The 26940-nt window shown below is 31.5% G+C and overlaps 1 protein-coding gene across 1 annotated transcript; it reads right to left on the minus strand.

Moving 5' to 3' along the window:
- Positions 1-1716: 1716 nt before the first annotated feature.
- On the minus strand, positions 1717-26940 carry LOC132745840 (uncharacterized). Its single transcript, XM_060734833.1, has 8 exons — positions 26822-26940; positions 9534-9622; positions 8032-8180; positions 7456-7584; positions 6481-6643; positions 5971-6228; positions 2422-2621; positions 1717-1905 (listed from the first exon to the last, which is right to left on the minus strand). Exons 4-8 carry the CDS (start codon positions 7567-7569, stop codon positions 1717-1719), a joined length of 924 nt encoding a protein of 307 aa, XP_060590816.1. The 5' UTR covers positions 7570-7584; positions 8032-8180; positions 9534-9622; positions 26822-26940.

A 26940-nucleotide genomic window follows, 5' to 3' on the forward strand; every position in this document is an offset into this window, starting at 1 on the left:
AATAAAATAATTCAAGGTATTCGGTTATATAGTACCTTCGGATTATAAGTCAATCTAACCGCAAACAAAATAAAATATAAACACCATTTATTCAATTCACTTATAACGACACTTGAAAATGTAGACGTAAATTTGAAGTTACTTACCATAATCCCGGCTGTGTGTATAACACAACATGTAAAACTCAATGAAGATAATATTAATGCTTTGATGATCTTTGGCGTATATTTTGAAAATCTCAGCAACGTCATAATGGTCAATATTCAAGTAAGAATGAGAAGAAAGAATCATGCTTGATTCACGACACTCTTCGATTCTATCTCTTTTAATACCAACATAATTAAGATTAAGGCAACCTGGAGTTTCTGAAAGGAAACAAAAAGTTTTCAAATTTGTATGCTGATAATATTTATGACATATTTCATTGCTAGACAGAATTGCAGAATTGATAAATACTGATTAATGAAACATCAATATGGATACCGTAAACGAATAAGATTATACCTCAGCGGTTGCTGAAAGTGACGTTTTGCCAATTCAAGTGTAGGTACATTAATTCTTATATTATAGGCCTCCTACGCTCGTCACATTTGCACAGTCACATAAAAGTAAACATTAATATTAAAACTCAAAAATCAAAATGTCTCAATTATTTGTTCTCATATTAATTATTCTGAATTTGAACTTTTATAATTTCGTCATTTCTTGCCTTAAGAAGGGATGCGAGATTATGAAAATCTAGAAAAAGTGTGAACCTTCGGAAGCTTTAATCATAACAAAATGACATGAAAATTGCCGAGTCGGTTTGATTGAGTTTATACATGAGGCATAACGAAAAAACACCAATCAAGCCTTCAAATTGCAAATATATAATTATGTTAGCTAAATATTTAAGCGTATCTTAAATCAAATTCAAGCACGGATATTTAAACACTCCACCGAATACCAATAAAATAGATGGAGAAAAGCTACCATGGGGAAAAATAAAAACATTTTGAAAATTATTTGACAATAATTATAGATATGACTTTATCATAACTTCCGTTATTTAATTTCAAATCAAAAGCGTCCACTCCTCGCACAAATGTTTTTGTTAAAATAGATAAGCAGGCAAAGCTCATGAAAAGGCGTTTATAAATGCAAGCTTTGCACAAACTTGAACACTTTTTATCCCACATTTGAATATAGGAATACTGTTACTATGAATTCCCTTATTTTCTATATGTCAATTTCAAAGATGTAACAATTATGGTGTAATCAAGAAAAGGATAAATACAGCTTAACACGCATTATCTGAATGAGAAAGAAGTACATTCGTATGCTTGAATAATTGAATAGTTAAGTCATACAACCTATTACCTTTACAGTTAAAACTGCATGTCAAGAAAGCTTAAATAAATGTAATTATCAGAAGCTTTGAAATAAAAATATGTGTTTGTTTTACATGATATCAATTTCCTTTAAGGAAATAAAAAGGTTTCACAATTGTAAATGATGATAACATCACACGTTTTATTTTAAAAAACATATATTATACAAAATTTAAGTCAGTGAAAATATTTCATATAGTTTTAAGCAATCATCAAAGTATTGCAAGCAATACAAAAGAAAATCCCCTATCGGATAGAACCCCAAAACAGTATGAAGGGCCATGTCCATTTATTTATGCCGTTGTGAAAGCCATGAATGAACTTTGATCTTTTTAGTTCTTAAATATCAAAAGAATCTACCTTCGGCAGTTACAATCGCTCGGAATTTCAACGTTAACCATATATGAAGGCAGCTTGCCGTTAAAGACACCAGAGTTTTGTTTGTTTCTAATACGAAGACTTCATTGTTAAAACTCCTGTCAATGTCAAATCCAGAAAATCTGTTGATGTTTTCCGATACTGTCAAGTTGCAATCCTATAATAAAAATAGCCAGTACCTAACCAGTGGTATATGATAAAAGTATAAAGTTGGATAAAATATACATACATGTCGTTGGAATTCCATGATGCGAATTAAAGTGAAGACGGACGAATCAAGATATTGAATAACAAAGAAAAACGTTAACCTATAGACTAATATATCCAGCAAGGTTGTATGTTCAGTAGGCTTTTGATTAATCCAAAGTTCTTGCCAGAGAGCACCGAGCACGAATTTGTTAAAAACAATGAACTATTGCGAAGTCAATTTAATACTAAATTAAATAATTGAAAACATGATTTCCAATGACATTCAGTTTGAAATTCGAACAAACTTGATTTCAAACTGATAAAATTGATTTTCCAATTATAATTATATTAAGTCCAAGGTCGGAATAGATATCAGAGAAGGTAATACAAGTAAAAAAGAATAAGTTTACCCAATTTTGTTACTTACGAAAAAGTGTAATTCTTAAAAGGTTTCAGAGATAATGATAAGATAATGAACGCATACCTTAGGTAGTGATATATTAGTGAAAACAAGTTTGGCGAACCGCCGGAGGTCAAAACCCACAACCCATATAATGTCATAGTCCAAATTCGTCCTTAGGGGAAAACTTGGTGACGTCAAAATGGAGTCTCCATCTAAGTACTGTACGTTTCCAAAAAACGTGTTATATGACCCTCGAAAGCTCGGAAACGGAACCATATATTCTGTTTATCAAGAAACGATTTGTATTAGCTAAACAAAGAATTACTGGACAAACATCATCATCTCAGTTGTGAGACCACATCAATAGAATCAACAAACGTAAGAACAAAATGAAAAATTAACGAACGAAGCGCTATTTTTTAAATGACGTCACAAATTTTAGTGTTTAACAAATGCAATTGATACTGAATACCAAGCATTGTAACACGAGATTTTCGATTATGTAGGAGGGAGACAAAAAGTGATCAATAATGAATGCATCTAAGGACATAAATTGCGATTCTTCATTGTTTTCACTGATTTTCTGTTATTTTGCTCCATCAAGAGATTCACTTCTGACAGAAATTCAAAGTTTCAGTCCCCGGACCAAATCTGTGAAAGCTTTTTCAGAACAAAGGTGTTTGCACTGAACAAATTTTTAGCTTTGTAAATAAAAAGAAGATAGAAGGGGGAAGGCCAGGCGAATACAGAGAATTTGGGAACACGGTTTTTTCCCTGTCTTGCACTCAAGACGCTTTGAACGATGACGTGTTGTCATGCAGAAATCTGACAAGGTTCAAATATGTTGCGGGTATTTTTTTTTGTTTTGAGAAAATTTTGATTTGTAAAATTTCCCATTAACTGATTTGCATTAAGATACAGCAACTTGAATGGCGGGACATTGAGCTGCAAACAATACCTTCTAAATAATGCTGGTCTTTTTTGCAATGCATGGACTTTTTCGAAATCTTGTTTTGGTGGTCAAAAACTGAATCCCTAATGAACGCCAAAACGACGCAATTGTAAATTTTGCAGGCTCGGTTTGATTGAGTCTGTACATCGACGGTACTGGAAAGCGCCAGTTACCGCTTACACTCCCTAGAACCAGCTTAAGCAGAAATATATTTATCCTAGGTTAAGGTAATCGAAGTTTTACTGTATTGAAAATCATTGAATATGATACGCACGATTTTCTCGTGCGTCAGTAATATATAATAAAGTCGGATAGATGTGTATATCATTCGAGGTTTTCTGCATTGCTACACACGTTTATTTTACTCTATCGTGCACTGATACCCTCCCACCCTCCCGAAAAGTTCACGCAGTCATAGTTAATCTGTACAGTAACAATGATTGTTCTTGGTCCATTTTTTTTTTGATAAATCGTTGTAATCGTTTAAATCGACACGCTAATAAAAAGGACAAGCATATTCTTACAACTGCAGAATAATTTTGCAAGGTTTATAATTGATTTATAAATACATAAATGTATTAATGGTAAATGAAGTATGGTATTATAAAGATGTATTTTAAATTAATTCAGTCAAGTTTTTTTTTACGTTTTGGTTACGATTTGAATTTAACTAAAATATTGTTAATTACTTAAGTTTATATTTTTCAGATTTTGTTACAAGAACAAGATGTACTACTTTCCCAGGATGTTCGTTATTTTGGAGAACGATTCTTTAGTTAGTGAAATACGATACCTTGAACTTTTATGATTTCAATTTTTATAGTCTGTATATAAGAAGAGATTCCATATTTTATACGTTTTTGTAAATGTTCTGAACTTATAGGTGGAAAGCGTGCAGTTAATGAGCGTACATATTCGACGTTTAATTACATTTTACATAGTAAGTGGGTTATTTTTATGGATTTTCTCATTAAATTACGTCAGAACACTTACGGAAGGTGGCTGGTCTTGAGTTTTGGTTTCCTACTACGTCCCCCTCCCACGATGGAGTAGGGTTGCGCAGCCGACTCGCAGCATTACTGACAGGGAAAGTACGTTCATAACTGTGTGTTTTCCATGTTAATGTTCATAATAAAGATATGAGATTATTGTAAAGAAAGTCCTTTTAGACTACATAGATTTATGAAACGTTGAGATGTTAATGTCACGTATGCTGTTTCTAAGAACATGTATTAGTAATGTAGATATACGGCAATGCAGATAACAAATCCTAAATGTGAATTTATGTATTTGTTGTTCTTTCTTCCTTCGATTGCCTTTATTATGGGATAAATATTTTATTATTGTTTGAGCGTAGCGAATTAGGAAATAATTCAACATTTAAACTCGAAACTGGTAACATTTTATAATTAAGAAGCAACCGCAGATGTGTTCCTACACCGGTCATCATGGGACCTACACTGTGCCACGTTTTTATTTTCCATAAAAGCGGAGTATGGTTCACTTTTATAGATAATGACTGTGTCTTTAAAGAAACAGTATTTTATTACAAATAACGAGTAGAAAATATAGCAAGCTGTAAACATAGCTGAACAGATTGTATTTTTAACTGAATTGGTTATCAATATAAAGCTTACATGTATATAACCTGATAACCTTCATTCCTTCTATTTTTCGCAATATTGACAGTTTAAATTTCTAGATGCTTAATATTTGAACACTTGTAAGATTAGCCGCTGATAAGGTAAACAAAAGGAGAGTGTTTTGAAGTGTTTTGTGTCATAGTCAAGACACAATCATTTACCTCTAAAAATAAAGCCAATTTTTGAGTATGTAAACAATAATACAGGACTTTGCTATCATTTTGTATGTTTTTTTATTAGCGATGGAAACTGTTTTTAATTCTTTATTATTTTGCACTGAGAAAATGAAATTGTTGACGAATAACAATGTGAATAGAATTTCAAACCGAGAAAAAGCGCATTTCAAATTTGAATTTTCTTTATCATTCACTCTTTATGCTAATATGACTGCAAGTATCATACTATTATACCTGAATCCTGTAGTAAGCGCCCTCTCCCATGCCTTAAATATCCTATTTATCTCAAACACATAACCAATAAATCGGTTCTTTCAAATATAAAGCAGAACATTTTTATAGTTCGGACGAGTAAGAATGCAACATGGGTCGTATAATTTATCATTTATCATATTCCTGCAATTAATTGTATTATGTATTTTAAATTACTTTTGATATCAAGTTTTAACATGAGGCTGTTGTTTCATGACTTGGCTAAAGGAAATACTCGTGAGCTTTCTTCATTAAAATAAATAACATTGGTATGTGTTATAACTAAAACTTTTTTCTCTTACAAGGCCTTCATACAAAGAATCCAACCAACCAGATGAACACACTTTTCAACAGAAATATTATTTTAAAGGCACTTATGTACTAACCTTTTAACAGAAATGTAATTAAAGAGGCACATTTATAATTGCACAGGAACCAACAAACAAATTGCTAAGTAACAACATATTGATTTACTTATGTAAGTTAATGCAGTTATTTACAAGGTTTCAGGCATAATACTCTGACCGACCGGCGTATGGAATAATTACATAAACAGTTTGAAAATCGTTTTATTTTATTGACAAATTTATGTGAATTGTGTACGTACCATTTGTTTTTAGTTTTGCAAACCACTGGCTACCTTCGGCAATCTGAGAACTTTTCCAAATTCCAAGTTCATTACCCATGTAGTGATAACAGAGTTTCTCTTTACTGATACTGGCAACGCTACAACTTCTATTTAAACTACACAGATTTTTACATTCCTCAACACCTGTATTTTCAAAAACCGATGAGTTTCCAGATCGCAATTCTTGTTTAATTGGCATCATTTCAGATAAACTGTCGCTGTTTATGTCAACGATACCTGTTTTACGATAAAAATTTAGTCATGTGTTCTCAAATATAATATATAAAGTTATAAATATGGCCGTCACATATGTAAAAATGTAACCGAAAACAGCTATAAAAGTGAAAATATAACTTTTTTGTCATTTCACACATTATAAGATTGATGTGAACATGTTTCCAGAAAAATATGTGTCAATTTTTTTATTCAATAGTTTAAATTAAGATTATGTGTTAAACTATATGTAATCAAACTAATTAATTATCTTACGTGTAAGTTTACAGCCGTACAATGTAAAAATAAGACATCTAGATCTGGTTGCTGGATTTTCAAATGAAGCATTAAATTTCAAATATCTTGTCCTGATGAATCTAGGAAAAATGAACGTCTGATTTATGTTCCACCAGTTCATCGCGGGATAAATTCTAAATTCCTGAAATAATGTCATTATTACTTCCACATTATTTTTGCATAGTTGTAAGATAGGTAAGAAAATCCAATCAGGCTTAAAGCCTAAGGAATAGAAAAGAAATTAAGATAAAATGAAGCACTTAAAACGATAAAATCTGGAAAGAATAATTTAGTAATAAAAACAAGTTCGTTTGTTTCTTGAATTTCCACCGATAAAAGAAAGTCGGCTGATCCTTATGTTGTGTTACTTTTGGCTATTTACATTCACACCAAAAATGATTGATTAACTGAAAATTCGATTTAAATACAAATACAATTTCTCTTTATAACATTTGAAAGCAACAATAATTAAAACGTGTTGTCTTCTCTGGACAGTGCGCTAACTTTTTTCAGTGCCGTATAGATTAATAAAAGCAATACATAGATAAAAGACATATTTTGACTTACCTGCCTTAACAAATATTTCTTGTTTAAAGGGGATACCTTTACGGCAAATCATCTTAATTATAAAAGGGAAGGAATTCAGCAAAAATGACTTTAAGGATTATCTATCCATCAGACATACATTTTAAATTTGATAGTAAACAAGTACTTCATAACTTTTATAGTTTTTGATCAAATGTACACAGGTTAACGAAAAGGTTAATTGATGCCAAAGTGGGTCAGAACACATCGTTTCTTCAAAGTTCGAGTTTAAATCCTACAAATTAAAGTAAATCAAAATGACATTATATAGTATGGGTAAGAAATAATCAAAATACACTAAATCAACAATGAGTGTTTTTTTTTTCAATTTCATACTTATTTTCACATTTGTAAAGGAGACGGAATTACCAGGTCATTGTATTTCTGTAGTTGATCCTTACTAATGCCAAAATATAAACTGAAAGTGGTCCATGTGTCACAGTCTTTGGAAACATGAATACCAACCCCTTCTATTGTTGTCATAGAAATCAGATCCACCTAATGTATAAAATTTGTACAAGAAAAAAGTGTATATTGGATTATATGTTTCTGATGCATCTCAAATTTATTAAGTTATTTAATTATATCTTAATGGTACGTAATATTAGCACAAAACTGTCCGTATGATACATTTAACAATTCATTTGTTATAGATAATAACGTACGATTATAAACACATCCAATCATTACATTTTTTTCTGGTCATTTTGAAAAAAAAAGGTTTATTTCAACAACGTATTACGTTAATTCAATAATTATTTTACCATCACTTTATAAAAAATATATTTTGTGTTGAACAGTTATCTTGTTAATAATCTTGCATTGACATATGTAAAAAATCTTATTATATGCGTTTTCGTCATATCAACATATATAAATAAATTTTAACTATTTGTGCTTCCATAAAAAGAAAGTGTGTATATTTATGACATATATTTTACTAACCAAAATCCAAGGGGTCAAGTCTTTAAAGGCATGAATCAAGTGTTCGGTGTCTGACGTTTGGTTACGTTGGGCAGAGGAAACAGTTATCTGACTACCTGGCACTTGTTGATCGTCTATATAAATACTTTCAAAGCATGGTTCGCCGTTGTCTGCGAGTAGGAGGGAAAAAGTTATTAGTAACAGAAAAACACGAATTATGCCTACATTCGCATACGTGCGATAAAACCACGACATCTTGATAATGAGTGTAGTTAAAAAGTTAACCGTAAAGGAAGCACTTAAAAGACAGTGAAATTGTTGTGAAAGATGATACGTTATTACATGTATAAATATTTGTTGTTTCCTTTTTGCGACAGATGGTTTAGAAAGTGACATCGATCTTGACTATTCCTTTTTACTGCGTTATGTTGCACGGTAAAAGTAATATGGCGACTTTCCTACTATGCTGGTAGAAGAAAGACATAAGATGCCTTTCCGTGCATTATTTAAGCCACAAGCCAGCAACTTAGTAGAACGACCGACGTTTAATAAGCCAGCTGGAAAGCTTGCTCATATCAAAGAAGAAAATATTGACTTAAAATGAATAAAGCTTTTAATCTGAATTCGAAATCATCATTTTAAGTCATCATTTAAATTTTGAAAAAGGATACTTCCAAAATGCATGTATGAAAGAAATACGTTTATATATTTCATTACTTTAAGAGCGGATATTGCATGCACGTCTTCAATGCACAATGATTTAAATCCTAATAAGCATAGCAGAAAAAAAAACGGGAATATTTTATGGATACAAATACAGTTACTGTTTCTATGTCTTTTAAGTAACAAAGGCAATTTATACTACAAATAATTGGAGCACTACCATAAGATTATCAAAACAATACCATTGCACTGTTTAACTACATTATTTTAAGCTAGGCGATAAATTAATTCTTCCATTACAAGAAACCAGTCGTTTATGGCTGAAATGGCTCACCGGTAAAAGATTTATGCAATTGCCGATAAATATAAAAAAAAGTTACGTAAAAAAGAAATTAACAAGTAACAGATTCAGAAAGTATTCCTTCTGTCAATTAATATTATGAAATAAAAAGAGAGTTAACTGCTTTGCATTCTTATGAATATGTGCACGCTTTAGAAAGGAAAACAAAATCCAATTTTTATAACCTGGCTTATGTGATATTCTTTTACACATCAGCCAATTCAGTGCTGTAACGGCACATTCTAATGTAAATATATATTTTACTTACAATCATCATCTCCTGGTTATTGACACATAGAAGTGTAATTCACGATAACCTAATTTCCATATCTGTATTGTTATACATTTGTAGTATTTTGGAAATTCAGCAGATGCCTAAAAATCACATATTTGATAAAGATCGCTATGTCTCAGATGTTATTCTTTCTACTGAAAATCGTGTTTCTTTTAAATGTGAGAACATGTTTGAATACAAGACTATGTTAACACTATGTTATTGAATTTCATAAAGTATACTAACGTGCTTCTATGCTTGATATGGATAACTTAGATACACGACTGTTTATGTCTTTCTTGAATACAAATGTAAAAAATCGACCCCTTGTCCTCCTGAAATTAAAAAATAAAATAATCTAAATAAAACCATGTCATATCCAATGAAAAGATAAAAATTAAAATATATTCGGTCGACTGAAGAAAAGAGCATTTTATAAACTAGAAATGTGTCGTCACCCAACGGATGCCCCACCATGCAGCCACAATTTCAAATGTTATAATGATATTTAGTATCAAATTTGTTTGAACAAACTATTATCAAAGCCCTTAAACTATTTTATGGTAACACAAACCATTTTTATACAAAGGCCATGAAATTATTCAGTGTAAACCTTTTGCAAATTATATATGGCATATGTGTAGCCGAGATCATGACTACATACATTTCCAAAAAAGTAAGAGTGTAGAAACTGACTTTTTTCCAACTTTCAAGTGAGATAACTTTGTCCAAAATCATCAAACCATGACCAAATTAAATCTTGACCAGCTTTTTGTAACATTTTCTAAGGTTGTAAGAAATTTTATCCTTTCATATATTTTTTTTTATTTTTCTGTATTATAGGTAAAATTCAATGATGAATTCAAATGGAAAAAAAAATATGTTGACGCGTTGGGTTTTTTCTTTTTGCAAAATGGCAGTTTCCATGGTAACGGATCTCAAAACTGTTAAAATAGCCACATTTTCTATAAAGATGAAAAATGTATCAGACAGCTATTTATACACAACAAACATTATTTTGTACATATAAAACTTTATCATTGGATTCTACATGAATTAAACAATGAAATAAACATATTTCTTTACAAAATGACTATTTCATATTTATGAACTCAACAAAAAAAAAAGAGAAAAATAATATGAATTATGTAAAAATATAAAGATATCAAAAAATTCCTTTCATAGAATTTTCTATATTTTTAATATATTATGTAAAAATTCAATGGTGAATTCAAAAATAAAAAATATGTTGACGTGTTTGATTTTTTGTTAATGGGTAGTTTCATTGGTAACCATATCTCTCCAAAATTTCAAAATTGCCACATTTTTCTTATAAATCAATAAAAAAGTACAAGACAACTTAATTTAAACAACAAACAGGACTTTATACATAAATAGTTTTATCTTTTGATGCTGTATGAAATTTAGAATAAACAGAACATAAATATTTCGCTACAAAATAAGTTTTTCATATTTCTTCACTAAACAAAACAAAAAACGAGAAAACTGAACACGAATCCTGTAAATATATAAAGATATAAAAAAAATTCTTTCATAGAATTTTCAATATTTTTAATATATTATGTGAAATTCAATGGTGAATTCAAAAATACAAATAAACATTTAAGTTGACACATTAGATTTTTTCTGAAAGGTCAATTTCCATGGTAACGGCAGATGTAAATTCTGTCAAAATAAGCATGCTTTCTTAAACCAATTAATTGTACCAAATGCATTGTTTTATATATAAACTTATTACAAATGACATTTTCTTTTGATGCTATATGAAGTGAATGTGAACATGTTTTTATGCCACCGCAGCATCTGCGATGGATTCACCTGTGTGTGTTTGTAGGTGTGTTATATAGATTATATAGTGAACTTAAAAAATCTTCTTTTGAAAAACCACTTGTCCAATTTCAACCAAACTTGGAAGGATTGATCCTTGGGTGAAATGCTTTCGAAGCTGTTCAAAGAATGGCACTCCATGCAGAAATCTGGTTGCCATGGCAACCAAAAGGAATTACAAGAATAAATTTTAAAATTCTTCTTGTTAAGACCCACAAGGCCTAGAGCATATATATTTTGCATAAGGCATTATCTGGTAAACCTCTGCCAAGATTGTTCAAATTATACACCTGGGGTCAAAATTGGCCCCGCTCTGGGGTCATTGATTTTCACTATATGTAGATACCATAAACAAACTTAAAATACCTTCTTATCTGAAGGTACAAGGCTTAGAGCTTTGATATTTAGTATATGATATCATCTATAAATAACCTGCCAAAGTTGTTCAAATTTTGCCTCTAGTGTCAAAATAAGCCCCGCCCTGTAGGTTTTAGGTTTTCTTTATATCTATATTGTAAAAACTTGTAAAAATGATCTTCTCGAAATTGACAAATGCTATAGCTTAGACATTTTGCATGAAACATTGTTTAGTAAACCTCTATCAAGTGATTTTCAATATGTCCATAATTATAGTAAAAATTAAAAATCTTCTTGTCTACAGGTACAAGGCTTAGAACTTTGATATTTGGTATATGATATCATCTATAGGTCATGTAGGTACTCTACCAAAGTTATTCAAATTATGCCTCTAGTGTCAAAATTAGCCCCGCCCTGGGGGCCATAGGTTTTCCTTATATGTATATAGTAAAAATTATAAAATCATCTTCTCTAAATTGACAAAGGCTAGATGTTAAATATTTTGCATGAAACATTGTGTAGTGAACCTCTATCAAGATTGTTCAAATTATAGCCCTGGGGTCAAAATTGGCCCCACCCGGTTGTCATTTAAATCTTCTTGTCTGAAGGTACAAGGCTTAGAGCTTGGATATTTGGTGTATAATATCAACTATGGATCCTCTACCAAAGTTGTTTAAATTATGCCCCTAGTTTTAAAATTGCCTTGCCCAAGAGGCGATAGTTTTCCTTATATGTATATAGTAAAAACTTAAAAGATCTTCTTCTCTGAAATGACAAAGGTCAGAGGTTAGATATTTGACATGAGACTTTGCGTAGTAAACCTCTACCAAGATTGTTCAAATTATAGCCCTGGGGTCAAAATCAATCCCGCTCATTGATTTTCAATATATATATACATACAGTAATAAATTAAAAAATTGTCATGTCTGAAGGTTCAAGGCTAAGAGCTTTGATGTTTGCTATATGATATCATCTATAGGTCCTCTACCAGAGTTTCAAATGGGCCCCGCCCGGAGCATGGATTTGCATTATGTACACATAGTAAAAACAGAAACTAAAACAAATGTTTTCTGAATTAGAGAAAGTTACAGCTTTGATATTTGACATCAAACGTTATTCGGTGTATCAAGATTGTATGAAGTAAACACTTTGGTCAAAATTTTACCTTGCCTAAGGGGCTAGTGGCCTGCCTTCTTGTCATTTGATGTACAACTTTGAAATTTGAACCATGTGCACAGATTAAGATGTAAAGTGAACTTTTATATCAGCTGACCTAGATTTTAACAACGTATCTTACTGTGTTGTCCTTTGATGTACAGTCATGAAATTTAGGCCGTCTGAAATATGACCTTCACAATCAAATTCACTAGACTCAACTGCATTGATAGATTCCTACTCTGATCTTTATTTGAATAACAATAGATTCAACCACTAATCTGATAATAAGAATTAGATAGGTCAGGGATCTATGCATTATGGCAATCTTCAATTGTATTTAAAAAAAAATATGTTCCTACAATACTATTTAGTGTTGTATTAATGCGGTGGCATAGCATTTTTCAAAAATGCAATCTTGTTTAAAATAAGTTTGCCATATTTATTTATTTTAAAAGTTTCTCGACAAACAATCATAACAAAAAGTAAGTATTCCACAAAAAATGAAAATGCTTGAACATTTCTTTTATAAATTCATATAGTTACTATATTCTTATGGTCATTCTTTTCATACATTATTCAAAATTAATAACTATCAAAATCTTTAGGTACAGGCATACCTTTTTCTGGTTTCCATGGTAATTCATAAAGTAGCGAATTTAAAAAAAGAAACTTTTCAAGCATATTGTTTGAAACAATCATGTTTAGTTCTGTACATATTTCTAGACAATGTGTGTTTAAAATTACCTCTAAACAACAACCACCTTGTCAATAACATAAATGAAACGTTGAACAGTGAATGATGGTGATAAGTAATGAAAATAAATCGTTGGAATAATTTGTTCACATTTTGCAGTTATGTTGATAATAACTGTTTATTTTATGCAATCACATGACTTTTGTATAGTTTGTATTCAATGTATACAGGTTCAAATCATAAATAACTGAACACACTGTCTATTATTCTCTTCGCAAAGGTAACCCTCACTTTTCCATTTACTTTCCCGGTAAATAATTTGTATAAACCATCACGACCTCCACGATTTACTGCGAGTCTCAGATGTGCCAATGACAAACCACTTTTGGCTATTTTCATTGCCATTTGTTTACTTACATCTTTTACCTTTTGCATATTACTTTGAGATACCAAGTTTACATCAGCTTTCTTTTCAAACATGTATGTGTCTATTGCTGCATCCATTGTTATACTATGGCAACACATCTGGCTCGGTGTTCACTAAAGTTCTTAAAGTCAAAATCTCAGCTCAAATCTGAGATTGTTCTCAACCAAGAAATTGAGATTGAGATGTTTCTCAGTTTGGCTTTCACTAAAAAATATTGAGAAAAATCTCAACTTAAGATTTGAGATTTTTCTCAGATTTATTGAGATTTTGCTGTCACAGATTATGTCTCAGTGAAGGTAAATTATTATTCTCGTTTTTTTTTTTTTTTACTTTTTGCATGATTATTTTGATAAACAAACATGATAAGATCTTTTTTTTGCAAATAAAGTTCCTATAAATTTTTTATATTAAGTAATAAATTGACTGATAATTGTGAATGACATCATGCACTGTAATTCATGACGTCATAAAATTATGACGTCACAATCATCATACTAAATATAATTTATTGAATTTTGTTTCATTTTCGTTTAAAATAGTTTGCAAAAAATATGAAAATCTTCATTCATTTTGATAAATTATTTTCATTAGCATTCAAATATTGATACATTTGCTTCTTGTTTTTTTGTTGTTTTTTGTTTGTTGTTTTAAATAAAAGCAACTATATACTTTGTAACAAAAAGAAAAATTTCATATATAAGTCTCCGAAGCCCATAAACAATGCACACTAAGATTACAGTTTTAAGATAGCCGCTTATGTCTTGAGAAAAAAGCAGTCTCACTTGAGAAAATTCTCAAATGTTGAGAAAAGGTTTAGTGAAAGCTAACTTGAGATTTTTCTCAGGTGAGTAAGAATCTCAGTCAATACTGAGAAAATCTTAAGTTGAGATTTATCTCAGTTTGAGAACGTTAGTGAAAGCCGGGCTTGGTTTCAAAGGGTATTTCAGTAAATATGAGAAGTTTCTTTAAACTACACACATCTTCAATGGCATATTGACAAGAATATTGAGCAATTATTAAATTTTTCAGAAGATATTCTTGACTTTATTAATCTAAACCTGGAAATTGTTCTTTACACAAAGGCAGAGTATCCACAAAACCTATTACACAGTTTTGAAAATAGGTTAATAAATAACAGAGTTCAAATGACCTTATTAGCCTTGGGAAGTCAAAAATTCTAAAATGATGACCTATCAGTACACATGGATTTCTTTTTTCTAACCAAACTAAAAAAATATTCCGAGGCAGGTCTTAGATACATTGCATGTACAGTACAACATATTATTTACCACTGTCAATCCAGTCACCTGTGTTGCTCCAAGAGTTATGGGTTGAGTTGGAAGAATATACTGGTTAAAGTTTTCTCACCTGACACAGCGACTATTTGTGTTATATCACAGGACTCATTAAAACCTGTTGTCTCAATATCACAGTTAACATGTGAACAGTCAGTATTAGATTCTATTTTTCTTAACTCTGGAGCTGAAATTGGTTTTGGTATTTCAATAATATCAGTTTCATTGTTACCTGTCAAGTCTATTGATGATTGACAAGTTACACCTTCTCTTTACTCTTTTTGTACGTTTTGTTTACTTTTGTTCAGCATGTTTTGAATAGAATTTTCCTAGAGATATACCAATTGATTTGTTCACTTGTGTAACATATCTTGAGCCTAATTTTTTTTTCTGCAACAACACAATTAACTCTGTTTTGTAAGCTACTTGTTGAGGAATAATGACAATGTTTTGGCGCTTTAGATGCAATTATATTGTTGAAAGACTTTTTTTTGTTGATGCTGCTGATGATATTTTATCAACATTTTTTTTGAAACTTTCAAAAATTGATCTTAAATCTGTACGGAGCTCCTCACCGACTAAGTCTCGATCATAGTGCAGAGAACCGTGTTTGAATCTCTGGATCACTAATTTAAAAGTAACCACATCAAGCAACATTGCAATTTTCCTGTAATTCTAAAACATGCAGAACAATTTGATTCAATGCTTTTGCAAGCCCTTCAGAATTGTTTTTATTCTGGGCTACTGCATAGCTGAAACATTTTTGAATATATTGAATTACTTTTGTTGTTAGACACATGTGTTCTTTCTGCAACGCATGTAGGCTGCTGCAAAGATGCTTTCATGTGTGATTCATGTCACTTCACTTGACAAATGAATGGTTAAGCGTTTCTCGAAGCTTACTAGCGGTTGTTGTGTCATCATCCATTATCAATACTCCCACTTGTACGTTTTTATTTTGTTCAATGTTCATTACAACTTGGGCGGCAACATCTGGTTACATAGATTTTGAGGACCAATCCCCATTTTTGCTATACTTGTGGTCAGGCGGAAACTGCCCTTTGTTTATATGGTAAGTACATTTTCTGCAGTCTTTGGACCGAACACCAAACCCACATACTTTTCCAGATAAATTTCCTCATTGTCTGACACCTGATTTACTGTCGTATGCACGACCGTTTCCAGCTTTTGCCATCCCATATCATACTTAAATTGACCCATCACTGGAGTGGCAACATCACATTCTCCAGGGCTTTAAAAACAAAGGCATCAAATTATTAAATGCTTTCAGTAGATAGTAAAATTATATTTTATGGTTTTACTTTGAAGTTATCAAGATATAATTTCAATGTAACAAACCAAACTATATTTTAATGCGGATGAATAAATTTATAATCAATGAATAGAAATTTCCTTAATAGAACACATATTTGGATGTTTATGATTATGGGGAACACATAAATCTTTGCAAATATGATGTCAAAAATGAAATGTTATTTGGGAAATGTCACAGAACATGTTTTTAATATGAACCTTGTTACGTCATGATTTGATAATGTCACATGGCAAAAACGTTAAAATCACTTAACACCACCAAACCTAAGGCTGATATATTGGTATTCACAATTCAGACCTTGACAATACATTTCTGGTGTTCATTTATTGATAATTAGATTGCTTAATGCTGGATCGCGATGTTCACATATATTAAATAAAATATTATCATGACTCTTTAATTAACGTTTCACAGTTTAACCTCATATTGTTTACATGTCACATGCCATAAGCCTGTTTTCAAACACTTATTTTCAGCTAAATTTAAACTTTAAACTATTGTTAAAGGAACTATGTAGATGTCATTCTTGCATATTATAGTTTCCATTTAGTATATTACATTAATATTATTTTTTAAATCAATTCTGTAATTCCTTTTTAAAATCAGAACAATAAACATGATTTGTGGTATCATTGGTGAATCATGAGCTTTGAATCACCACCTTGACCATAACATAATATTAAATAATATAATTCACTCTTGAACACTTTTACCTGTAATTTTCTTTCTGAAGTTCAATTTCTTTATGTATAGCATCAGCACAAGACATACGACAAACATTTTCAATATAAGATTCAACTTCAAGTTCCCGTTTCTTCATATATGTGTGATGGAGGCCGTCATTTTCCAGAGCTGACATAAATATTGTACTTGTGTATGACCTGAACCACTGTGCATCATTCCTGTGAACATTAAAATTACATGTTAATTAAATATGTGCAAATATACATGACCTATTGTATAGTCACATTAATGCATTATATGTCTTCTCTCAATTATATTCACAGTTTTCTAGGAAATAAACTGTTTATTACAGTAACTCATAAATACCACATATAACGTTTTTGTAGAGTACTGTATGTTACTTTCCAACGTTAATCCAACTTCATTTAAAATTAATTAACTGCAAATTGCTTAAAAAATTATTGATCAATCAAAAAACAATTATATTACATGTACTTAGGTAGAATGGGGGGTGACAAAGTCCAATAGCTGAAGAAAGATGTTATATCACTAAAAAGAAAGACATTAAAGCATCAAAAACTGAATGGTAATAAGAGCAGCATCCATTTGCATATGAAATTTATTACTATTTATATAATTGTCTGGGAAATTAAGGTAAATAATAATTGAAACTGATTTTTGATAAGAACATCTTTTAGTAAGTCAAGTCATTTTCCTAATAAAATATGTAATTGTAACTGTTAATATCAAAATAAGTTAGTCCTCTACCGGTTTTACTGGAGGGGACTTAAGGTTAACCCTCCGTCCGTTTGTCCGTCCGTCGGTCTGTCCGTTCTAACAGGAGAGAAATAATTAGGCTACTCTATTGTTCGTTTTAGCCACACAAAAAAGTAAGCCTCAGAAAACATTACGGAATGAATGACATCAAAGAGAAAGAACAGTTACCTATTGTCCACATAATTACTGTCCTGTGAGTGCGTCCTTCTGTCAGTCCGTCAGTCCGTCCGTCCACAAGACTGGATCCCGCGATATCTTAAAAAGTACTTGAAATATTTTTATTAGTCCCCTACCGGTTTTACCGGAGGGGACTTTAGGTTTCCCCCCGTCCGTCTCTCCGTCTGTCAGTTCGTCAGTTCGTACGTCAACAAGACTTGATCCCGTGATAACTTAAAAAGTACTTAAAATATTTTTATGAAACTTGATATATGGATCAATGGCAGTTTGAAGATTTTGCACGTCTTTTTATTTCCTATGTTGAAAACTATGGTTGCTACGGCAATAAATAGACTGAAAATATGGCAAAATTAACACATTAACTGCACTGAAAATATTTTAATGAAACTTGAAATATGGGTAGAAAGCAGTCTGTAAATTATGCACATTTATTACCTCCTAAGTTGAAAAGTCTGACTGCTATGGCAACAAATGAACTGAATTTCAAGATTTCTGATTCCAGTTTTTACGATTTTTCACTATAACTTCTTTATTTTTTAAGGTATTTACTTCAAACTTTAAATATTAGTTTCTGGTCATCAAACACATTATATGTGACACTATTTACAACTCTAGCACAAAAAATATCAGAATTACCTCCCTTGAACTTAGAATTTTCATGAAAAAAATGTTTGTTTTTTAATAACTTTATTATTTCTTAATGTATCTGCTTCGAACTTCATTATGTTTCTTATTATCACTTAACATAAATGAGAAAGTTCAATACTCTAGCAAGACTTTTTCAGAATTATGGCCCCCTTGAACTTTTTCGAGAAATTGGTATTTTTTACTCCCAACTTCTTCATTCCTTATAGAATTTACTTCAAACTCCCACATCATATTAATATGACAAGGTTTATAAATCTAGAATCCATATTTCCAGAATTATCTCCTTCCTTAACTTTGAATTTTTCTTATTCATTCTTTATTTTTCTTATTTCTTCATGGATTTACTTCAGATTCAAATAAACATTCATTATCAACGCCTACATTATATTTAATTTTCTTTTTTAATTTTCATCTTTGTTACTATACATGTTAATGGTAACTTTGAAAATTGTTATTTTTTTACTTTTCTTCTGTGTGACTATAAATGGTATCATCATGTTTGACAATGTTCATAAATCTAGCATCTTTATTTCAAGAGTTATCTCCTCGGTTATATTTAGATTACAGGGAAGTTTAAAAATATAACTTCAGCGTCTCCTTCAGCCTGTCTCTCTGACAATTCATAAAAACTGTTTCCTGAGATCACTTTGAAAGATTTTTTTTCCAAAAAATGTACTTAAAATAAAGAAAACATTTGTTTAACTTATTCATCCTGAGAAAATTGGACCTTTTGATAATCTGTTGTATAAACATAATTTCTTTACTTGGCAGGAAACTAACACATTACTATGATATAGACAAACTTAGAACTCAAAAGATTCAAGTTCATTAATGCATTCATTCATTCAATGGTATAATTGAATGGCCAATGGCCCATCAGAATGTTGCTGGGGTTCTAACCGGTAGAGGACTCATGGATTGCTTGCAATACTATGATAAAGGCTTGTTAATTATAATACTTTTTTTTAAAGTTTTTAACAAACATATTTCCATATCAACTGTTAGTAAATAGTTTATAACTTTTCACAATAATTGAACATAGGCCTGATAAACAGCACAATAAAAAGAAAATATGAGCAGAAAGACTGAAGCTGTGACTAAACATTAGTTTTGCCATTTAATTATAACTATATTTTATATGGATCAAACACATTTTGTAAGTCACAAAATTAGAAATATTTTGATTTAGATGTATAAAGGATGAAAATATTCAATCGACAAACTTCATTTTTAAATGTAATCGGAAATAAACAGAATTTCGGGTCTATAAACACATAAAAATGAAATTTTGTTTATAAATTTCCATTTTACATCAAAATTGATATAAAACCTGATTAGTCGTTCTAAAGTGTTCTGTCTTGAACAGTGTAGACCAATATCACAGAATGGCAAAGGGGTAATGCTGTTTTAGTCTTTAAATATATGTACAAGTAGCAGAAAATATCTAGTTGTTTCTATAGCAGGTTACAAGTGTGTTAGACTTAGGGGTTAGGATATATAAAATATCAATTTCCATCACCATATCAGTACAAGCTATGAACACAACACTTACACTTACATTTTGATAATCCTTCAAAACAAGTTGCTGCAAAATAATGTATGTGTCAATACAGCAAACTAACATCATCTTCAAACGTTTAGGTACCATAGTCATATTACAAATTACAAGCCAAGTAACAATCCGGAACTTATACAAAAGGAGGAACTTTGTTGTTGGTCCCTTATAAATTGCTCAACTGCCTGGTAGTTAATTACATAAATATGTTGCTTTTAATTTACTTTCAAGTGGAAAAATAACTTTATAACACAAGATCAGCAGAATCTGTAACCGTTTTCGCACCTCTGCATTAGATCTTTAAAAAAGTATGTTTGCAAATCTGGTTGTTCACCACAGTTACTTACGTAGTGAACGCTCAGAATGTGTAAAATGGGGGTAATGTAGTACTCAAAATGTAAGACATGAATCAGTGTGGACTATGTAATTTGCTATCGTTTGTTGAAACCCCAGTAGGATCTCAACATTATTTAATTGGCTTAAATCAATTTAGTTACTTTTTAATATTTCGCTTTGTATTAAAATTGAATATTGTGTATGTACATACCATTGGCCGCTTTAGTTTTAACATCAAATACAGCTGGTCTCCGTTTTCCAGTACGATGCGTCTTGCCAGTTGTTACCTCTCTACATAATCCACACTCGCATTCAATCATTAGCAATGACCCAAAGCCATATCTTGTCTCGTTAACTACATTTTCTAAAAGAAGAGACTTTCCGCAGTCTAGACAATAAAGTTGTTTGGCTAAATGTGACAATTCTACAATACGTCGCCCAGAAGTATCGATTGGGTCTATCTTAACAACATCTGAGTCTGTCTGCTTGACAAAACAATCGAACTTGGGTGCATTTTTGCTACTGCTACTAGTGGGTGGGGTAGCGGCTAAGGAATTGGAATCTGTGTCGTCAAACTCAGGCTTACAAGATTCCTGTCCCTGGTGTGTGCGGTATTGCCAAAACGATTCTGTTATCCGTCTAGCACATTTACTTTTTGATCTTTTAGCAAAAGTCCCTTTTATTCGGTATTGTTTATTCATTATTATTTTTATCCGAAATTGGACACGGTTATCCGAATATCGTAAGTATCCGTGATTAATTACCTTGGATGCGCAATAAGTTGCGCAAAAAAACTATCGAAAACGTCTTTAAGACATATATATTTATATGTTTAATTTGAGTTGAATATGTACAACTATTGCGGGGATAATGAACGGAAACTGAGAATTTTCCTTTCTTTCAAAGTTAAAGGGGCATAACTCTGTCAAAAACCAAGACCAGATTCGAACTTGACCTGTGCATTCTATTTGATAATATGATCTGAGTGTAATCAGCTGTTGAACAGATTATGAATTGAAACAGAAAATTTCTCCTTTTTTATGTTCAAGAGAGATTATTCTGTCAAAAATACATCAAACCATGGCCATATATGAACTAGACCTGCACATTTCTATGGCGTATCCATATGTGAAGTTTGAGTTAAATGTGTTGGGGTGATAATATACGAATTGAAAATTTCTTGTGCAAATTTCTTATTTTTTAAGTTTAAGAGGAATAACTCAACTAAAATCATCAAACCATGACTAAACTTGAACTTGACCTGTGCATTCCTTTGACGTATCTATATATTAAATTTGATAATGTGTACAACTGTTGGGGAGATTATGAACGGGAACTAAAAATGTTCAATGTGAAAGGGGGATAACTCAGCCAAAAATAATCAACCAAGATTTAATTCAAATTTTACCTTCGCAACCTGCACCTTCCTATGATATATCCAAGTGTAAAATTTGAGTAGAATGTGTGCAACCGTTACCAAGAAAATGAACGGAAACTGATGGTGACAGAATGACGGAATGACGGAACGGGGTAACGCTATATTCCCCAGGCATAAAAAATCTATTTTAGAATTCCTGTATATGACAGTTTGTTCGGCGGACCAAACAAAACTGCATTACAAAAGCACCTTTCATTAAACAGAAAAGAACATGTTACATCGAAGAAAAATATAAAAATTGACAAGTTGTTAGGTCGAAAAAAAATAAGAATCTTGTTCAAGAATACGTATAAGACATTTTGTTCGGTCGACCAAACAAAACTGCTTTACAGAAGCACATTACATTAGACAGAAAAAAAACGATGTTACATTCAAAGAAAAGATAAAAATTGCCTTTTTTCGGTCGACCGAACAAAAAAGAAGAGATAAAATATCCTGTTCAATAATACCTGAGTAGATATGTTGTTCAATCAACAGAACAAAACTGCTATACAACAGCACGTATCATTAGATAGAAAACAACATGTTAAATACAATGAAAAGTTGTAGACTGAAATTTCGTTTGGTCGACTGAACAATAAAACATTTGATAAAACCTGTTAGAATTTCTGTACAGGACATATTAGAACAAAACTGCTTTACAAATTAAAGTACATTTAATTAGAAACAAAAATAAATCTTACAAAATACAAATTGTCATTTTGTTGTGTCGACCGAGCAAAATAAAAAAGATAAAAAACAATCCTGTACAAGAATACCTGTATAAGACATTTTGTTCGGCCAAAACTGCTATACAATGGCACTTATCTTTGGATACAGAAACCATGTCACATTTAATGAAAAGATAAAGATTGACATTTTGTTTGGTCAACTAAAGAAAAAACGTTTGATAAAAAATCATGTTTAAGAATTCCTGTATAGGACATTTTGTTCGGTCAACTGAAAAAAAAACTGCTATACAAGAGCACATTTCATTAGACAGAAACAAAATATTTCCACTGAAAATACTAAAAAAATGTCATTCTGTTCGGATGAACAAACAAAACAAAAAAGAAGAATTTAAGATAAAAAATCTTCTTCAATAATACCTGTATAAGACGACCCTTATCCAATGAAAAGGTATAAATTAAAATTTTGTTTGGGGGACTTAAAAAAAAAACATTTAATCGAAATCGGAACTAAACAAATATGATAACAACTCATGTATAAGAATTCCTGTATAGGACATTTTGTTAAGTCGCAAACTAAACAAAAATTGTCTTTCTCTTCGTTCGACCGAACAAAACTGCTATACATCAGCGATTATCATTAAAATATAACAAAAGAACATGTTATATTTAATGAAAAACATAAAAATTGTTTGATCGACCGAAGAAAAGAAAATTGATAAGAAATCCGGCGTTGGATATAGAAATAGTCTCCGTCCGCCATCTGTCCTTCCGTCCTACCGTCCCACATTTTTGCCCGGAGCATATCTCAAAAAGTATTTGAGGTATCAAGTTGAAACTTCATGGGTGGATAGACCATATTAAGGAGGAGTGCATCACACAAGAAAGATAACACTATCCTGCATAATTTTTCAGTTATAGCTTTTTGTTATTTTTCAAACTTAATTTTTTCCCCAGATCATAACATTAAAAGCCTTTGAGATATCAACATGAAACTTAGGGAGAGGAACTATATAAGTTTTCTTTCTTTCTAATCCCTTTCAATTTATGTAACAATTATTCACATATAAAATGTAATATATGTAAAATATTGAAATAAATATGTTTAAACTACTAGCATGAAACTTCACAGGTGGATAGATCTTATCCAGGAGATGTGCAGTGCATAAAAATAATAACTTCACCTTTCATAATTTTTTAATTATTGCCCTTTGTTATTTTTTATACTTAATTTTTCACATAACTAAAAAAGTCTTTGAGATGTCAGCATAAAACTTCATAGGTGGATAGATCTTATGGAGAAGGAATGAGGTGCGCAAGAATGATAACTCAAAAAAATAGATAAAAATAGAATCCCTAAAGAAAGCCCAACACGGCAAAATTGAAAATGTTGCAGGCTCGGTTTGATTGAGCCTGTTCATGGACGGTACTGAAAAGTGCAAGTTACCGTCCACGCCCCCTAGCACCGGCTTAAGCAGAATTCAACATTTAAACATGAATTAGTATAATTTCTAATTTAGAAACATCCGCAGATGTGTTCATACGGCGGTTATCATGGAACCTTCAATGTGACACTTCCGTGCCATGCCATGAAAAGCGGCGTATGGTCCCCAAGTAATAAAAAGCTTTATAATTTTTGAGTTTTTGCTCTTTGTTTTTTTATACATACTTTTTGTCCGGAGCTTATCTCAAAAAGTGTTAAAGGTATCAACTTGAAACTTAGATCTCATTGAGGAGGAGTGCAGCACACAACAATGATAACCTACCCTGCATTATTTTTCAGTTATTGCCCTTTTGTTATTTTTCATATTATTTTTGTCCAAAGCATACCTAAAAAGCCTTTGAGATATCAACATGAAACTTCAAATAAGGATAGACCTCACACAGCAGGTGTGTCGTGCACAATAATGATATCCCTATCCTTCGTAATGTTTGAGTTAAGTATGAAAAATAACAAAGGGCAATAACTGAAAAATAATGTAGGGCAGGTTATCATTGTTGTTATTTTACTTATTGTTTTTTCTGGTGGAGCATAACTCAAAATATCTTTGAGATGTCAACATGGAACTTCATAGGTAGATTGATCTTTTTGAAGAGGAATGCTGTGCACAGGAATGATAACTTTTCCCGTTATTATTCTTGAGTAATTGTCCTTTTGTTCATTCTTTATGTCCGGAGCTTATGTAAAAAAAATAATACAGGTATCAACTTGAAGATTCATAGGTTGATAAATCTCATTTAGGAGAAGCGCATCACTCAAGAATGATAATGCTACCGTGCATAAGTTTTCAGTTATAACCCTTTGGTATTTTGCATGCTTATATTTCGTCCAGACAGTAACTCATTACATATTTACTATATTAGGTATTCATTTGAAACTTCAATTAAAACTTAGTCTCAGTCCGTAAGGTAGTACGTCCGTCCTTCCGTCCGTCCGTCATTCAATCCCACATTTTTCTCCGGAGCATATCTCAAAAAAGTATTTTAGGTATCAACTTTAAACTTCATAGGTGGATAGATCATATTAAGGAAGAGTGCAGTGCACAAGAAAGATAACTCTACCCTGCATAATTGTTCAGTTATTGCTCTATGTTATTTTTTAAACTTATTTTATTCCAGAGCATAACTCGAAAAGCCTTTGAAATCTCAACATGAAACTTTACAGTTTGATAGATCTCACTCAGGAAGTGTGCAGTGCAAAAAAATAATAACTTTATCCCCCATAATGTTTTAGTTATTTCTCTTTGTCATTTTTGTGCCCCACTATAGTGGCGGGCATTTAGATTTACCCATGTCCGTCCTTCCGTCCATTTGTCCGTCCTTTCTCTATTGTGTCGCACGTAACTCAAGAAGTATTTGACCTAGAGTCATAAATCTTAACAGAAATGTTAATCAGCATGTGCAGTTGTGTACCTGGGTATTTTACTTTTATAATATTACTATTGTTGTTTTTGGTTTTAGTGTTGTATGATAATAATGATTATAAAAATAGGAAGTAGAGAAGAAGAAGAAATAGAAGAAAAAAGAATAAGAAGAAGAAGAGGAAAATTCAATGATGAATGAAAATAATTTTAATTATCTTCACATAATGATTCGAATTTGTTCGAATCTTTTTGTTTTCAACAAAAATTATTGGACATATTAAATTCAATTAGATTTTCACTTTTTAAAAGTATGCAACTAGAAAATTTCAACAAGTATGCCCCCACATCCCACTGTATTGTGTGTCTACTGACGTACAGAAGGAGAGTAGGGCAGAATAATAGACAAAGGAAATATCATATGACTCCCTAATCCCTGAGTTGTTGAGGCATAAAAAACGACATTCATTTTTTCTTTTTTTTCCAAATATTGAGCTGCAAGAACTTCAAATCAAAATGTTATGTTCTAAAGTATGCACACGCACACGCACGCACGCAGCCACACACACGCACGCACACCAACACACACACGCGCGCGCGCACACACACACACACACACACACACATTCAGACATACAATGGGAAGTGAAAGTTACCATCCACGCCCCCTAGCACCGGCTTAAGGAGAATTCATCATTTACTCATGGTAATGGTGAAATTTTGAATTTAGAAACATCCGCAGATGTATTCATAAGGCGGTCATCATGGAACCTTCAATGTGAAATTTTCGTGCCATTCCATGAAAAGCGGCGTATGGTCACAAAGTTAAAGAAAGCGTGTGCCCTAAAAGAGAAAACAATAGGCGGAACTAAATAAAAGGGGATCAGAGGTTATGAAGCCTGAATATCACAGATATGACGCCAAAAAACATTTAAAAAGCAGGCAACATACCCTAGGGGTGATTCAACATTATTCCAGCAGAAATATTGGAACCACCCAACTAGAAAAATGCTAAAAAGTAAGAACAAAAGTACCACAAACACAACAATAATGTCGTGTTGAACGATCTTTAAGGATCGGAAATATAACATCCCTGATTGAATGTACGGGGCGACTTTTTACTAAAATATAAATAAATATGAATTCCTAAAGAAAGCTAAACAAGACAAAATTAAAAATGTTGCAGGCTCGGTTTGATTGAGCCTGTTCATGGACGGTAATGGAAATAAACACTATTTATTTATTCAAGCATTAGTACAGGAAATGTTGCATTACCTTAAATGTATTGTGTTAGAATCTGTACTTTGTATGTTGCAGGTTGTTGATTCTGCCAAATTCCATGGCACATTATTGACCAAGCACTTGGAAAAAGCGTTTTCCTAAAAGAAAACATT

Source organism: Ruditapes philippinarum, unplaced genomic scaffold, assembly GCF_026571515.1.
Source record: "Ruditapes philippinarum isolate M1 unplaced genomic scaffold, ASM2657151v2 ctg1753_1_1_1_1, whole genome shotgun sequence".
Classification (NCBI taxonomy): Eukaryota; Metazoa; Mollusca; class Bivalvia; order Venerida; family Veneridae; genus Ruditapes; species Ruditapes philippinarum.

Excerpts from the sequence above, each read along its gene's own strand:
- LOC132745840 (XM_060734833.1), bottom strand. The coding sequence starts at position 7,569 with ATGACAACAATAGAAGGGGTTGGTATTCATGTTTCCAAAGACTGTGAC. Across the intron at positions 6,644-7,455 it reads TACAGAAATACAATGACCTG|GAATTTAGAATTTATCCCGC; the intron begins GTAATTCCGTCT and ends ACATTATTTCAG. Across the intron at positions 2,622-5,970 it reads TGCAAAACTAAAAACAAATG|AATATATGGTTCCGTTTCCG; the intron begins GTACGTACACAA and ends CTTGATAAACAG.